The 16013-nt window shown below is 39.9% G+C and overlaps 1 protein-coding gene across 5 annotated transcripts in view; it reads left to right on the top strand.

The window, feature by feature from the left end:
* The window catches only part of MTCH2 (mitochondrial carrier 2), a 37710-nt gene that overhangs the window by 1820 nt on the left and 19877 nt on the right, over positions 1–16013 (top strand). For 3 of the 5 annotated variants that reach the window (XM_042957662.1, XM_042957664.1, XM_015537532.2), the window contains exons 2-12: positions 686–770; positions 927–1033; positions 6319–6345; positions 6750–6812; positions 8992–9049; positions 9324–9375; positions 9924–9983; positions 12356–12449; positions 13499–13546; positions 14207–14274; positions 15566–15641. In XM_042957662.1, the coding sequence (XP_042813596.1) occupies positions 686–770; positions 927–1033; positions 6319–6345; positions 6750–6812; positions 8992–9049; positions 9324–9375; positions 9924–9983; positions 12356–12449; positions 13499–13546; positions 14207–14274; positions 15566–15641 (738 nt within the window). The remainder of the gene's footprint in view (positions 1–685; positions 771–926; positions 1034–6318; positions 6346–6749; positions 6813–8991; positions 9050–9323; positions 9376–9923; positions 9984–12355; positions 12450–13498; positions 13547–14206; positions 14275–15565; positions 15642–16013) is intronic. The other 2 variants (XM_042957663.1, XM_042957665.1) reach the window with 1 other exon arrangement.

Below are 16013 nucleotides of genomic sequence, written 5' to 3'. Positions count from 1 at the left end.
CTCAACTTTCTCTTTAGCACTAAGAATGCTGAATATATTGTAGAAATAAAATGATAATCATTAACTCTAAAATGGTCTTCATTAGATTATTAATGACAATCAGCTTGTTTAACATGGATTTAGCTTATAATCATTTCCCACATGACGTATCCAACCATATCTGCATTTGCCTTTTGAGTGTTTCATCTTGATAGCCAAATCCATAGTGGATACTGGCTTAGTCTTCTGTTTTGTCCAAATATAAAAAATGTGTTTGGAGAGCATAGCTGGCTTAGTTGGGATAGCATGCAACTCTTGATCTCCCAGTTGTGAGTTTAAGCCCCACGTTGGGCATGGAGATTACTTTATTTAAAATGTGTTAGATTTTCTTTAGAAAATATTTTTGAGCCTCAGTAAACTGTAGCTTTCCTAACACAAAAGTTCCCTTACTCTGTTTTCAATTTGATACTAGTCCAGCTCAGCTACATGGCTTACTTTGTAGAATTTGAACCAAACAAAAGGAAGCTTGGAGTTCATTGAAACTAGTGTTATCAGTTGAGGGAATAAGAAACTGACAAGGATGATACTTCATCATTGCCTCGGAAAACATATGCTGTATTTTAACTGAGGTTAAAAATTATAACTTTACAACCAAGGTATTTTGGGGAATATTGCTTAGTATTGATACATCCTATTGTTTTTAAAGGTGGGATATGAGCCTCTTCCTCCAACAATAGGACGAAATATTTTTGGGCGGCAAGTATGTCAGCTTCCTGGTCTGTTTTGTTATGGTAAGTGTTTTTGATTTATTTGGAATTGGAGGACATTGAGGATGATGATAGGTAGGCAGGAGGTATGGAAAGAAGATATAGAAAGCCTGTTGACATGAAATTTCTATGTAACTATTTCTTTCAGCTGGAATTTAAATCTCTGACTTGTGTTCTTAGCTCAGCACATCGCCAGCATTGACGGGAAGCGTGGGTTGTTCACAGGCTTAACTCCAAGACTGTGCTCAGGAGTCCTTGGGACCGTAGTCCATGGTAAAGTTTTACAGGTAAGAACATCAGTTCATCTTCCCAAAGATTTAGATTACCTTTTATGCAGTTTGTTCTACTGACCAAGAGCAGGGTTATTTTTGCTTTTTGTTTTTTTTAATAATTGTTTACTTTTGGGGGGAGAACACAACTGAGGGAGGGACAGAGAGAGGCGGGTAGAGGATCCAAAGCAGGCTCTGTGCTGACAGGCTGACAGCAGTGAGCCCAATGCGGGGCTTGAACTCAAGAACAAGGAGATCATGACCTGAGCTGAAGTTGGATGCTCAACTGACTGAGCCACCCAGGTGCCCCAAGAGCAGTTTTAAAGATATATTTATGACCGTGATCTTTCTTCCTCTTGAAAACATTTTCTTCAAATATCCATTTTTTTTTTCTTTTTAAAAATTTATTTATTTTTGAGAAAGAGAGAATGTATGCACAAGTGGGGGAGGGACAGAGAGGGAGGGAGGGAGGGAGGGAGGGAGAGAGAGAGAGAGAGAGAGAGAGAGAGAGAGGGAGAGAGAGAGAGAGAGAGAGAGAGAGAGAGAGAGAGAGAGAGAGAATCCCAAGCAGGCACGCAGGCTCGGAGCTGTCAGCCGAGCCAACGCAGGGATCCATCTCACAAACTGTGAGATCATGACCTGAGCCAGTGTCATGAGTCAGACACTTAACCGACTGAGCCACGCAGGTGCCCCCAAATACCCATTCTTAATTCTTTCCTGGGACGCAAGGGGAATTTGTATAAAATGAAGCATTTGACTTTGATCTACACAACCTTCGTCCTGTGAATCAGTCATTCTGAGAAGAAAATGAATTCAATTATTCGATCTCCTGCATAGCTCATTTGATTTCTTTGAAGGAGGAAGGAGGCTGATTAAAACATACATATTTCTTTCTGAAGTTATTTTTTTCTTATCATTACCCCTAGTAAAATGTTTTCTGTTACAAACTTATTTTTTATGTATTTATGTTTAAAAGGTTTTTTTATTGATTTATATTTTAAAGTAAGCTGTGTGTCCAATGTGGGTCTTAAACTCACAACCCTGAGATCAGGAGTCGCATGCTCTACCTGTTGAGCCAGCCAAGTGCCCCACAAACTTATTTTCTTAAAAAACTTAGCAAGATAAACATAAAAGTCATGATAGTGGTTATTTGTGGGAAGAGGGAAGGGAAAAGAGACCATGCATGACATTTGGGGGTAATGGAAATGATTTTCCTTGACCTGGATCATGGCTATGTGGATATTTGTCATGTGATTATTTATTCCATCATTTATATTTTGTGCACTGTTTCTGCAAATGTGTTAATGTTAAATAAATTAAAAAAAATTTTTTTTAACCACCAAGGTCCATGTCAACTGCAGGGCTGTGGAAATTTTGGGGAAGTAGGGGAAGAGGTGAGAGGTGGAACTTTGGCTATCTGTATCTGAGGCATTTGATTTTAAGAAAGCCAGAGATCTGAAGTCTGACACTTAACCAGCTGAGCCACCCAGACGCCCCACTAACTGCTTATTTAAATAGTACTGGGCACAATCCTTCATTTACTTTTGTAGGCTTTCGCATTACCCCAGTTCTAATGTTTTATCATCTGATGACCATGTCTTGATTTTGTTAGTTTCATGATCTAATTGGCTTCAATTTCATTTTTTTTTAAAGTTTTTATTTAAATTCCAATTAGTTAACATACAGTGTAATATTAGTTTTGGGTGTACGGTGTAGTGATTCAACACTTCCTTAAATCGCCCTCTGCTTATCACAAGTGCCCCCCCTTAGTCCCCATCACCTATTTCACCCATCCCCCACCCCGCCCACCTCCCCTCTAGTATCTATCAGTGTGTTCTCTGTAAAGAGTCTGTTTCCTGGTTTGCCTCTTTTTTTCCCCCCATGATCATTTTTTTTTTAATATTTTATTTATTTTTGAGAGAGAGAGACAGTACGAGCAGGGGAGGGGCAGAGAGAGAGAGAGAGAGAGAGGGAGACACAGGATCCGAAGCAGGCTCCAGGCTCTGAGCTGTTAGCACAGAACCCAGTGTGGGGCTTGAACTCGTGAACCATGAGTTCGTGACCTGAGCTAAAGTCGGATGCTTAACCAACTGAGCCACCCAGGTGCACCCATTTGTTTTGTTCCTTAAATTTCATGTATGAATGCTAATTGGCTTCAATTTTAAATTCTCTTCACCCTTCATTGATTTTTGAGTTGGAAAGGTTTTCAGTAGATTCCTCACATGGAAGCTGTTTCACCCTTTAGCCACTTTATTATTCTTTACACTTATTCTTTTGTTATGTTTTTAAGTAAGCTCCACTCCCATTGCGGGGGCTTGAACTCATGACCCCAAGATGAAGAGTTATATGGTCTACCCACTGAGCCAGCCAGGCGCTCCACCTTACACTTATTCTTGTTGTCATGCCTGTGGGCTGAATGTGGAAAAGTGTGGGTAGCCCGTGGGTGAGAGTAATGGAGTCCTAATGGGCAGGTATTTTTGGTGGATTGATTACTAGTGTTTCATTCCCAGCCACACCCTCCCCCGGGCTCAGTGAAAGTATTGCCCTTACCCGAGTGAGATTTACATATGGAAAGACAACTGTCCTCTAGTGGGCTTCATGTGTAGACTTAGAGCAAAAGTGAAAGTACTACTTGAGAACAAGGTCCTGTATGTTCCAGAAAGTAATAAACTCCCGGTAATCAGGTACCCTGAATGTATGTTTCACATGTAGCCAAATGAAATATAACAGGGGATTGGTACTACACTTAGTATCAAAAGCAGCTCCATACAATCAGGAAGAGAGACCAGTTCAGGGTTGGTGAAACTGTTAGCCTTTTATAAGAAAGAGTTCTGTATATTTGAACCAGAATGAAATTAAATTCTGTTCAGAATAGTATAGAAAGGACAGGAGGAAATTTTTATTTTAAGTTTCTTTATTTTTGAGAAAGAGCAGAGGAAGGGCAGAGAGAAGGGGACAGAGAATCCCAAGTGGGCTCTTCCCTGACAGCAGAGAGCCGGACGCAGGGCTTGAACTCACAAACCGTGAGATCATGACCTGACCCGAAGTTGGACACATAACTGACTGAGCCACCCAGGCGCCCCTAGAAATGAGTGAGAATTTTATTTTATTTATTTTTTTTAATTTTTTTTTTTTTAATGTTTATTTATTTTTGAGACAGAGACAGAGTGTGAACAGGGGAGGGGCAGAGAGAGAGGGAGACACAGAATCTGAAACAGGCTCCAGGCTCTGAGCTGTCAGCACAGAGCCCAATGCGGAGCTTGAACCCACGAACCGTGAGATCATGACCTGAGCCGAAGTCAGACGCTTAACCGACTGAGCCACCCAGGTGCCCCATGAGTGAGAATTTTAAAATACGCCTGAAACCATTAGAATTACTCTTAACTAAAGACTTGGAATTTGACCCAAAAACATCATATTGCTTAATCTTAACATTTACTCCCTTTCTTCTGATTTTTCTTTTAAATCTTTTTTTAATAGGAAGTATTGTCTGTTTTTTTAATCTGGTATAACTAGTGACTCAATTGTCTGCTTCTTTTATTTCACCTAGCCCATCTTCTATTTCTGAAGTATCCCACAAATAATATTTCCTCTTCCAATCTAGTCTGAGCCTTGGCAGTGTTCAAGTTCTCTAAAAGAGAACAAAATCTTCTCTCGCCTGTTTTAGAAACAGTCAGATACAAAAGGAAAAGTGAAGCGATTTTAGCTATTCAGACTTGGCACCAATTCTCTGTTCTTTTGTGCAGTGAAGAAAAGAGCCTTGCCCTAATTTGATATTGGTACTACTTTCTTTTTTTTTAAGTGAGATAAAATTGGTACAAAACATATGTTTCAGGTGTACAAAATTATAATTCGATATCTGTGTTCATTACAGAGTGATCGTCTGGTTACCATCCATCACCATACATTTGACCCCATTTGCCCATTTCACTCATCTTCCATCCCCCTTCCCTTCTGGTAACCTGTTCTTCGTGTCTATGAATTGGTTTGGTTTGTTTGTTTAAATTCCACATGTGAGTGAAATGCAGTTTTTGTCTTTCTCTTTCTGACTTATTTCACTTAACTTAGTACCCTGAAGGTCCATCCATGTCTCAAATGACAACATTCATTCTTTTTTATAGCTGAGCAATATACTCCATTATGTACATATACCACAATTTCCTTATCCATTCATCCATCGATGGCCATTTAGGTTTTTATATCTTGGCTACTGTAAATAATGCTGCTATAAACGTCAGGGTGCGTATATCTTTTCAATTTAGTGTTCATCTTCTTCAAATAATCCAGAATTAAAATAGCTGGATTTATATGGTAGTTCTTTAAAAAAGTTTTTTTATTAACTAATCTCTATCCCTAACATGGGGCTTGAACTCACAACCCTGAGATCAAGAGTCTCATCCTCCACCAACTGAGCCGGCCAGGCACCCCCGATAGTTCTATTCTTAACTTTTTGAGGAGTGTCCATACTGTTGTCCACGGTGGCTGCCTTAGTTGACGTTCCCACCAACAGAATCAGGTCATTTTTCTCCACATCATCTCTAACACCTGTTATTTCTTTTTGTTGACAGCCAATGTAACTGATGTGAGGTGGTATCTCATTGTGATTTTGGTTTGCATTTCCCTGCTGATGAGTGATGTTGAGAATCTTTTCATTTGCCTGTTGGCCATCTGTATATCTTGTGTGGAACAATGTATATTCATATTCTCTGCCCATTTTTTAATTGGGTTGTTTGGTATTGGTTCTGCTTTTTCATGAAAAAGCCATGAAGCTTTTTCCATAACCTTAGGCCTAGGGTATGTTTATACAAGTTTATTTCTGCTAAACGTGTATGTTTAGTAAATAATGCCCTTGGGTTTCTGTTTTGGTTTGTTGTCCTGTTTCATTTATCTATCTATCTATCTATCTATCTATCTATTTATTTATTTACTTACTTACTTATTTATTTAAAAAAATTTTTTTTCAGTAGGCCCCACACTGAGGCTTGAACTCACAACCCTGAGATGAAGACCTGAGCTGAGATTAAGAGTCAGATGATTAACTGACTGAGCCATCCAGGCACCCATTTCTTCTCTTAGATGAGAGTTTTCATGAGCATTTGCCTGTTCCTCTGGCTGGCCAATATGTTAAACATAGTAATAAGATATCTTAGAGACACTTACTTCCAACTGATAATAGACATAGAAATTATTGGAGATATTCAACAAAAAAAAAAAACCCAGAAACTGTTTTACTTTCATTTTATGTCCTCTCTCAATGACACTGTGACAGCCCTAATCATCCTTTCTTTTCTTTTCCTTTGTAGCATTACCAGGAATGTGACAAGGTTGAGGTATGTTGGAGCCTATTTGTATGCATGGGTGGCCCATTTCCCTTGCAGATTATTATTGCTCTTTGGTCCTCTTTAGGAGAAGGGACAAGCAGTAAGTTTTCCTTTCATCTCAGTGAGCGTTGGTGTACAGAGTGGCCAGGTGTTGGAACAGTTTTATTTAAAACCATCAAGATAGGGGCACCTAGCTGGCTCATTTGGTGGAACATGTAACTCTTAACCTTGGGCTGTAGGTTCAAGCCCCGTGTGGTATGTAGAGACTACTTTAAAAAAAATCTTTAAAAAAATTAGAAACAGAAAGAGAGAAAGAAAGAGAGAAAGAAAGAAGGAAGGAAGGAAAGAAAGAAAAAGAAAGAAAGAAAGAAAGAAAAGCCTTCAAGATATCTGTCTTTTGTATTGATTTCCAGGATTTAGGCCCTGGGAATGTACAAAAAGAAGTCACACCTTCTTTCGACCAAGTTATCAAAGAGGTAAGAGACAAATTATGTCCTGTGCTATTTCCCAAAATCACAGTGTATGCAGTGTGGCATTTTGTGGAATTAGGATCATTAGGCCTGTGTGTTCAGCGTTTGTTCCAAATGAAATCAGTGTGACATTTTGTGGAATTAGGATCATTAGGCCTGTGTGTTCAGCGTTTGTTCCAAATGAAATCAGACCTTCGATTTAATTTGGGCTTTTCTATATAGATATCATAAAAAAGAAAAAAAAAAGCTATTTCGATTGCATGCCTTTGAAGGAAACTAATTTTGTGGTCATCTCATCTTTAAAATTGAAGAGGTTTTCCCTGAAAGTTTTCTAATGGAGTTGTAAACATCTGGCACAGTGTTAAATTAGTGGCCAGGTCCTTTGTGAATTGGATATTATCCATCTCTCTGGAAAAGCATTTTTTTTTTTTTTAATGTTTATTTACATTTGAGAGAGAGAGAGAGAGTGAACGGGGGCGGGGGGGTGGGGGGAGGCAGAGAGAGAGACAGAGACAGAATCTGAAGCAGGCTCCAGGCTCTGAGCTGTCAGCATAGAGCCTGATGTGGGGCTTAAACTCACAAGCCATGAGATCATGACCTGAGCCAAAGTCCTCAATGGACTGAGCCACCCAGATGCCCCTCTATCTGTAAAAGTTTTTACAATGTTATTCTGACTTAGGGGATTGTTCCTCACACCCATTTTCCTCTTCCTATCTCCTACCTTAGGAGTTTGTTTCATACCTGACTTAATATTTATGGCTTTCAAAAGTACTCTTTGATTTCTTAGTCTTGACATTGTCTATTTGTTTTTAGTGAGGTTGCAATTTTCTCGTAAATGCTGCATTCTTTTTAAAAAAATTTTTTTTTAATGTTTATTAATTTTTGAGAGACAGAGCGAGAGCAGAGGAGGGGCAGATAGAGAGGGAGACACAGAATCTAAAGCAGGCTCCAGGCTCTGAGCTGTCAGCACAGAGCCCAACGTGGGACTCAAACCCACGAACCGCGAGATCATGACCTGAGCTGAAGTCAGACGCTTAACTGACTGAGCCACCCAGGTGCCCCAAATGCTGCTTTCTAAAATATATATTCCAGGGGCACCTGGGTGGCTCTGTCAGTTGAACTTCCATCTCTTGATTTCAGCTCAGATCATGATCCCAGGGATCCCAGGGATCCCAGGGATTGAGCCCCATGTCAGGCTCTGTGCTGAGCATGAAGCCTGCTTGGGATTCATTCTCTCCCTCCCTCTCTCTCTGTCTCTCTCCCTCTCCCTCTCTCCCTTTCCACCCCTCTCACCACCCCCCCCACTCTCCCTCCCTCTGCCTCTCCTCTACTCCCACATGTACATGATCTCTCTCTTTCAAATAAATGGAAGAAATTAGTTTTAAATAATAAATAAAATATATATTCCAAAGCAAATCTTACTACAAGTGTAGCTATCAGATGAATCAACTTTGTTTCCATAAAGTTTCTACTTTTATTAAAAAATAGAGGAACATGTATTAATATACATTTTGTATTTTCTTAACTTCAGTTGGCCCATCCTGTCCCACAGGCTCTTCTCAGGACTACCGTACCATGAGGGCTGTCTTAACTAAATAACTGAAGATAATGTTTAAATGCATAAACGAATGACCTGGTGTATTTACAGCCTACCTCCAAGTATTGTAATTTAATTTTCTTTGCTACTTCTTTGCAGAGTCCTGGACAAGAAAGATAAACTAGGATAAATAGCATTTCTGAGATATTGCAGTTACATGGTTGTGGTGGAAAAACAAATCAGAGTTGTTGTGTTGGTACAGATTAACTAGAGCCTGACATTTGAATAATGTAGATATCAGAGTGTGAAATCACTCACAGTGAGAAAGTGACTTCAAAATCTAAAACACAGGCCTCACAGTTTTCTTCCAGCTTGGTTACCGTTTGCTAGTGACCCTCCCTGTCTTTTTGCTTTTTTTTTGTCCCCCAATCTGTAAAATCGAGAAGATAACCGAAATCTGCTTTGCACATCAGTTTTGAGAAGTAACCCCAACAGAACGTTGAAATCCACGACTGAGCGGTCTGAGATGATGACAGTGTGTTACAGTATCACGTTCAGGGCAGGAGGGCCCTGTCGCCCACATTACTTCTCACAGGAATTTGAATGTCATTTATTTAGATCTCAGAAGTGTGTGTTGATTGTTTCTAGACAACTCGAGAGATGATGGCTCGTTCTGCTGCTACCCTCATCACACATCCCTTCCACGGTATGTTTGCACTTGGTAACTGAAACCTGATTTGTGACCTTACTTTTTAGAGCATGATCTCTCCTCTCCAACTGCTTAGACAGATTGATGTGGGAGTTCACTTAAGTGCCTTGCCTGTGTGTTTTTTGTTTTTTGTTTGCTTACTTGCTTTGGCACTTATCCAGTTTACCCAGAGAGCAAAGTGTCTTTAGGTGGAAAAAACTTTTTTTCTTTTTCAGGGCTATCAAAATTTATGTCGACGTAGTTTTAAAAATCTTTTCTCTGTGTTCTGCAGTGATCACTCTGAGATCTATGGTACAGTTCATCGGCAGAGAATCCAAGTACTGGTAAGTGTTTTTATTTCCAAGGATTCAAGGAGATCAGTTGAAGTGCTTTACATTTTTTTTTTTTTTAATCTTTATTTATTTTTGAGAGAGAGAGAGAGACAAAGTGCGAGCAGGGGAGGAACAGAGAGAGAGAGGGAGACACAGAATCCAAAGCAGGCTGCAGGCTCCAGGCTCTGAGCTGTCAAAAGTGCTTTCCATTTTTATGGTGCCTTAGATATATCATTTTGATCAAGTTGATATATCATTTGATATGCACACACACAGAAAAGGGAAAATAGAAGAAAATGGCCTGGGCACGTTTAAGAAGCTACCCAAGATCTCAGAGTAAGTTGCAGAGACACTAAAGCCAAAATTCACCCTGACTCCATGTAACTAGGTAGTAATATCTCCACACCTGTCCCAAATTCAACTGTCTTTACAGAGTGAGGGTGGCAGAAAAGGGGGTGGGATATAAATTTGACCTTGTCAAAAGTGATAATTGAACGTTTTCTTTAGTAGCTCCAAAATAATCTTCATGTATTTTTGCCTTTCCATCTTCTGTACGTTAGTGGACTTTATGACTCCATAGTAACCATCTATCGTGAAGAAGGCATCCTAGGATTTTTTGCGTGAGTAAATTGTTGATTTGTGTGTGATTATTTGTGGGAATGGAAAGCTTTAATGAAAATAAGGACATGACTGTTTAATCCCTGGAGAAAATGTACTCTCTGGGTTTACTTCATGTTAAACTCTATTAAGGTCCCTCTGACTTAAATTCTCTTGTAAAGATCCCAAACTTTTACTTCCAGACATCTAAAACACTGGAAATTAGAGGGTTTTGTTTTTTGTTTGGGGGATTTTTTCATTTTGTTTTAACAAATAAATTTATTCCAAGTTTGTACCTTTATAATAAGTTCCTAATGATGTACAGTTGATAAACTAGGGAAACTTAATTTTTGAAAAATGGGAGAATTACCTAACATGTATCTTCCTTATCCTGTGAGTAACATGTTTTTGCAAGGCTATATCCGTTCCCTTGAATTTCCTTTAGAAGAACTTAGACTACTACTGTCATTCTTCTGTTAACAACAGAAACCGTAAATGGTTCTTTTTCATTTTCAGAGGCTTTCCATGTCACTGATTTTATTTGAGCGTCCTAGTCTGGGAGAGGGGCGCCTGACTGCCTCAGGTGGTGGAGCACACGACTCTTGAGTTCAAGGTTGTGAGTTCCAAGCCCCACGTTGGGCACGGAGCCTACTTTAAAGAAAAAAAAAAAAAGTAAAACCAAACAAATCGCCTGGGAGATAGGCAGGGTAGTTACTATTATTCTCATTATAGAGGTGAAAAAAAGTTGATGCTCTGGGAATTTCATTTGCTGCCGGTCACGTAGCTGACAGGTAGTGGAAGTGGCATTTGAACCCCGGTCTTCAGTCTGTGGGGTAATGTTCATCCTGCAATTGCATACTGCCTCAGCTAGGTCACCCAGGCCCTGGGAATGTGTTTTTTGATATCCCTCATCTATCTCTGGGCCATTCTTGTTTTGTTTTGTGATTTTGTAGCCATTTTTGGCCCTGTCAAATTTAAGTATCAAATACCTTAGCCAAAATTATATGTATTTTTAAAATTATTATTCATTTATTATGATTTACATGTTTTTTATTCCTAATCACTTATTATGCATTCTTTTTTATTATTTTTTTTTAACGTTTATTTACTTTTGAGACAGAGAGAGACAGAGCATGAAGCGGGAGGGTCAGAGGGAGAGGGAGACACAGAATCTGAAGCAGGCTCCAGGCTCTGAACTGTCAGCACAGAGCCCGACGCGGGGCTCAAACTCATGGACCACAAGATCGTGACCTGAGCTGAAGTCAGACGCTTAACCGACTGAGCCACCCAGGCGCCCATACATTCTTTTTTTTTTTTTTTTTTTTTTTTAATTATATCCAAATTAGTTAGCATATAGTGCACCAGTGATTTCAGGAGTAGATTCCTTAGTGCCCCCTCCCACAACCCCTCCAATAACTCTCAGTTTGTTCTCCATATTTAGGAGTCTCTTCTGTTTTGTCCCCCTCCCTGTTTTTATATTATTTTTGTTTCCCTTCCCTTATGTTCACCTGTTTTGTCTCTTAAAGTCCTCATATGAGTGAAGTCATATGATTTTTGTCTTTCTCTGACTGACTAATTTCACTTAGCATAATACCCTCCAGTTCCATCCACATAGTTGCAAATGGCAAGATTTCATTCTTTTTGATTGCCGAGTAATACTCCATTGTATATATATCCCACATCATCTTTATCCATTCATCCATCGATGGACATTTGGGCTCTTTCCATACTTTGGCTATTGTTGTTAGTGCTGCTATAAACATTAGGGTGCATGTGTCCCTTCGAAACAGCACACCTGTACTCTTTGGATAAATACCTAGTAGTGCAGTTGCTGGGTCTTAGGGTAGTTCTATTTTTAGTTTCTTGAGGAACCTCCATACTGTTTTCCAGAGTGGCTGCAGCAGCTTGCATTCCCAAGCCAAAACTATATTTAAGTCTCTTCTCTGAAGCAGGCACATTTTTGTCCCCTCTTGCTTATAGTTATTGATAGTAAGATGAACCATTGGCCAGAGCTCCAGGATGTATAGCTGGTCTGCATTTGAAAAATGGAAATTGGGTTGCTTGGGTGGCTCAATCCATTAAGTGTCTCAGTCTTGATCTCAGCTCAGGTCTTGATCTCAGGATCGTGAGTTCAAGCCCTGTGTTGGGCTCCATGCCCAGCGTGGAGCCTCCTTTAAAAAAAAAAAGGGGGGGGAATGGGAAAGTCATTAGAGATTAGCCTCTAGTATAGTTACATTATGTAGAATGAACTAGTTAGGACTAGATTCTGGCGGTCAGTGTCTTTTCAGTTCTCTAGAAGACTTTAAAATCTGTCTTTGAGAAGTGTTTTTATTGAGTGGATTATCTTTTTACTGATCACATTTTTTGGCTCTTATTTTTATTGTTTTTCATGTAGGGGTCTTATTCCTCGCCTCCTAGGTGACATCATTTCTTTGTGGCTCTGTAACTCACTGGCCTACCTCGTCAATACCTATGCACTGGACAGTGGGGTAGGTTGTGATCTTGATGAGATGTGCTGGTGCTGACTTTATTGTTTTCACTGGGCAGCTTGGGTAGCTTTAAAGTAAGGTGGTGGGTCACCTGGCTGGCTTAGTCTGTACAGCATGTGACTTGGGGTTTTGAGTTCAAGCCTCACATTTGGCATGGAGCCTGCTTAAAAAAAAAAAAAAAAAAAAAAGATAAAGTAAGGTGGCACTTTATTACGTGCCAGACTCATCATTATATAGCTAAACATTATCAGTCAACTTTTCAAAGGCTGATGGACTGACCTATGCTATTTACCATGAAAAGATGCACCTAAAAAGTCCTTAGGGTATGGCTGAGTCAGCCTAAGAAGTCTAGCCCTGTCTCTGTGTGCTGCAAGGAGATCACATCTGTATTGGTACATAATTTTGGAGGGCAGTGCAAAGCAGGACAGTTTTATAGCATATTAATGGTGTTTCATCTAATCTGAAGTGTTAATGGGACTCCTGGTTTGGGCTTTTTAGAAACCTTAGCCTGGGAAGTTTTGAGAATTAGCCTTTCCTGGAAGCTGCGGGCCTCTTTGTGCACTGGCAGCCCCATAGCATAGTGGGAAATAGAACACACACAGAGGGAGGACTGAATCCACGCTGTCCACTTCTAGAGTACGGAGACTTGTCTCTGCAGCATCTGGTGCACAGCTGGGTGTATGTAGAGGTAGTGACTTGTCCCTCAGGTGTACCACAAATGTAGTTTCCAGGGATTGGATTTCTAGGACATCAGAAAAGGTTACTTTTTTTTTCTTTTTTTTTTTTAAATCCTGGGTCTATCACATTTGTTCCTAAGCCATCGTAGTCTAATGCAAATTTGTCTCTTAATGTTGAATCAAGTTGATGATTTAGTTCACTGCCTTTTTATGGTCACAACCAGTATTTTATGTTTTCATCTCAAAATTAATTTTTAGGCTGTCAAAGAAACTAAAAATTTAGAGATCGAATATATTGATATGAGTGGGGACAATTAGCTGTTAGCATCATCTTAATTTTCTTATTCTGAAAAGGCTTTATTCCCGTTTTAGGTTTCCACCATGAGTGAAATGAAGAGTTATTCCCAAGCTGTCACAGGAGTGAGTTTTTTAAAACCCCCTTAACCTTCTAGTTGTGTTTTGTTTTCTTTTCAATTTCATCTGGGTCGTGTCATCACAGATGTCTCACAGGAATGTCTCTCAAGTTCATTAATGTTTCTCAGAGGTGAGAATGACCCAGGGTCCCCTTGTCACAGGAGCGGCATTAACAAGCCCACATGGTTTGGTCTATGCCACCGTGCCCCCAAGTCTCAGGCCTGCTGCTCGCAGCACCCCACTGATCCTGTACCGGACAACTTCACCCTCTTGAGTCTGTGGAGTTTTCCAGTAGTTGACTTCTGAAGTAACTTCCATCATTTTTGGAAGGACCTCATGTTTTCTTACTTTCTTCAGGGGTGTTTTGAAATGCTTCATTGTATTTGATTGCATTTACTTTTTCTCTTAAATAATGTAATTCAGTTTTATTTGAAGGAGGACTCTGTCACGGTGCGAGATGCCTTCTGGCCTTTTGTTAAAGTGTTGGATGTATCGGTATGTTAAGAGGAGGAAGCCTCTCCAGGCTCAAAAATGTGAGCTACTGAGAAAGCAAAGCTAGTGGTGGAGTGTTGCCCACAGTGGCGCTAGGGCTTTAAGGGAGAGGAAGGAAGAGAATAAAGATTCAGAATGACCTAATAACTTAGCTGTCTTTTTACCACTTCACAGTTTTTTGCCAGTATGTTGACCTATCCCTTTGTGCTTGTCTCTAATCTCATGGCTGTCAACAACTGTGGGTAAGTGCCCTGCATTTCTTATTCTAGTAGTTGGCTGCCTGTATGTCTGCCCGGCAGAGCAGTCCAGGGAGAAATTTGGGGAGGAAAAGTACAGTTGATGCCGTTACTAGATTTCCTAAATCTTTTCCCTGTAAGCCCCATGTACCAGCAGTGGCATCAATGTATGTTTTATTATAAGCAGCCGTCTCATATCCTCTGTTAGAATATCTCTCAAGTACTTACAGATAATATTCCCTTCCCTGTAGTTTAGGTCCTCTTCTGAAAAGGTGGGATTGTGATCAAATGACTCTATTTCTATATCTTTCCTTTATTTGAAGTCTTTATCTTCCTTTTAATGAAACTTACAAAGGTTATGTCAGGGGTTGAGTGGCAGCTTGTAGGGGCTTCATGGAGAAAGTAAGTTTCTTTCCTAGGGACTTCATGGAAAAAGGAAGTTCTAAAGAAAGAAAAGTAGGAGATTTGGTCCATAGAAAGTTTCTTTCTTTTTTTTCATGGGAAGTTTTTTAACCTTTCACTGTGTTGGTTGAGAAGGATGGATGGGGGTACGGTGGTGGACACCACCGATTTCCAGCTTCTGGACGCCGAGTAACGACCGCATTGGGCAGGAGTTTTGCCTCTTTCTTTAAGTCAGGACAGTTCCAGTGCAGTGCCTGGCGCCATATGCCGTTAGACATGTCACTGTTTTCAAACAAGGTATCAAATAGATAGCTGTGTGGAGATTCGAGCATAGTTATCATACTTCCTGTCATGTCACATTCTGGTTGTTTTGTGCCCAGTAGGGCACCTGCCACATCTTAACCCAGAGCGTAGTAAAAGAATGAGTTGAGGGTATTACTGTCCCTGACAGATTTTTAGGGAGGAAGAGATTACGGGTTATATCTGAGTAAAGTATGTAGTCACCACTGTTTAGATTCGTTGCCATATTTAGGCTCTGTTGAACATCACTTAGCTTTTAAGTCTCCTTGCCCTGCTTATAATTGCTGTGTTCTCGGATTATATTTGTTCACAAATTAAAAACCCAGATGTTTTAGAAAATGCCTAATTGGTTGACATTTCTGTTTACTTGCTGTTTCAAAACCTAAATATGAGGGAGGAAAATCCTTTTGGGATGCTTGCTCTTTTTTCCCTTTCTGAATATTTGTTTCATTAGAGCTAAAATTGTCTCTTGGGGAACTTTCTAGGTAAGAGAGTATTTTGACAAAGATTTATTGAACTCTTGAGAGAACGCTTTGTAAATGTTAATTTGAATAGCTAATCTTTTTTTTTTTTTTTTTTTTTTTTCCTGTTTCAGGCTTGCTGGTGGATGCCCTCCTTACTCCCCAATATATACTTCCTGGATAGATTGCTGGTGCATGCTGCAGAAGGAGGTACTAGTGTCTTACTCTCTCTCTCCTTCCATTCCTCCCCCCCTTCCTCATCACCCCTCCTATTTTCTTTTATTTTGTTTTTGTTTGTTTTCTTAAATAACGTCTCTGGAATCCCAGGTTAATTTTTGTAGCTTACCCTTTAACTACCAATTAATGCACCCTTTCCAGTGTTCCATGTATCGCTCCAGCATAGTCATAAAATGTGCTGCTGAGAAGTCATCAGGAGGGGTAATGAGGAATTGAGAATCTCTGGATGTGACCTGGAAGCCATTTTAGCGATCACATTCAAATTACAAGTAGGGTCCAGGTAGACAGTTATCCTGGTGGTTAAGATGATGGCCTCGATTTCAGATTATTTTTTTCCAACCTCAT

The sequence above is a fragment of the Panthera tigris genome, chromosome D1 (genome assembly GCF_018350195.1).
Source record: "Panthera tigris isolate Pti1 chromosome D1, P.tigris_Pti1_mat1.1, whole genome shotgun sequence".
NCBI classification, from domain to species: Eukaryota; Metazoa; Chordata; class Mammalia; order Carnivora; family Felidae; genus Panthera; species Panthera tigris.
This window is presented reverse-complemented; position numbering and strand designations above follow the sequence as displayed.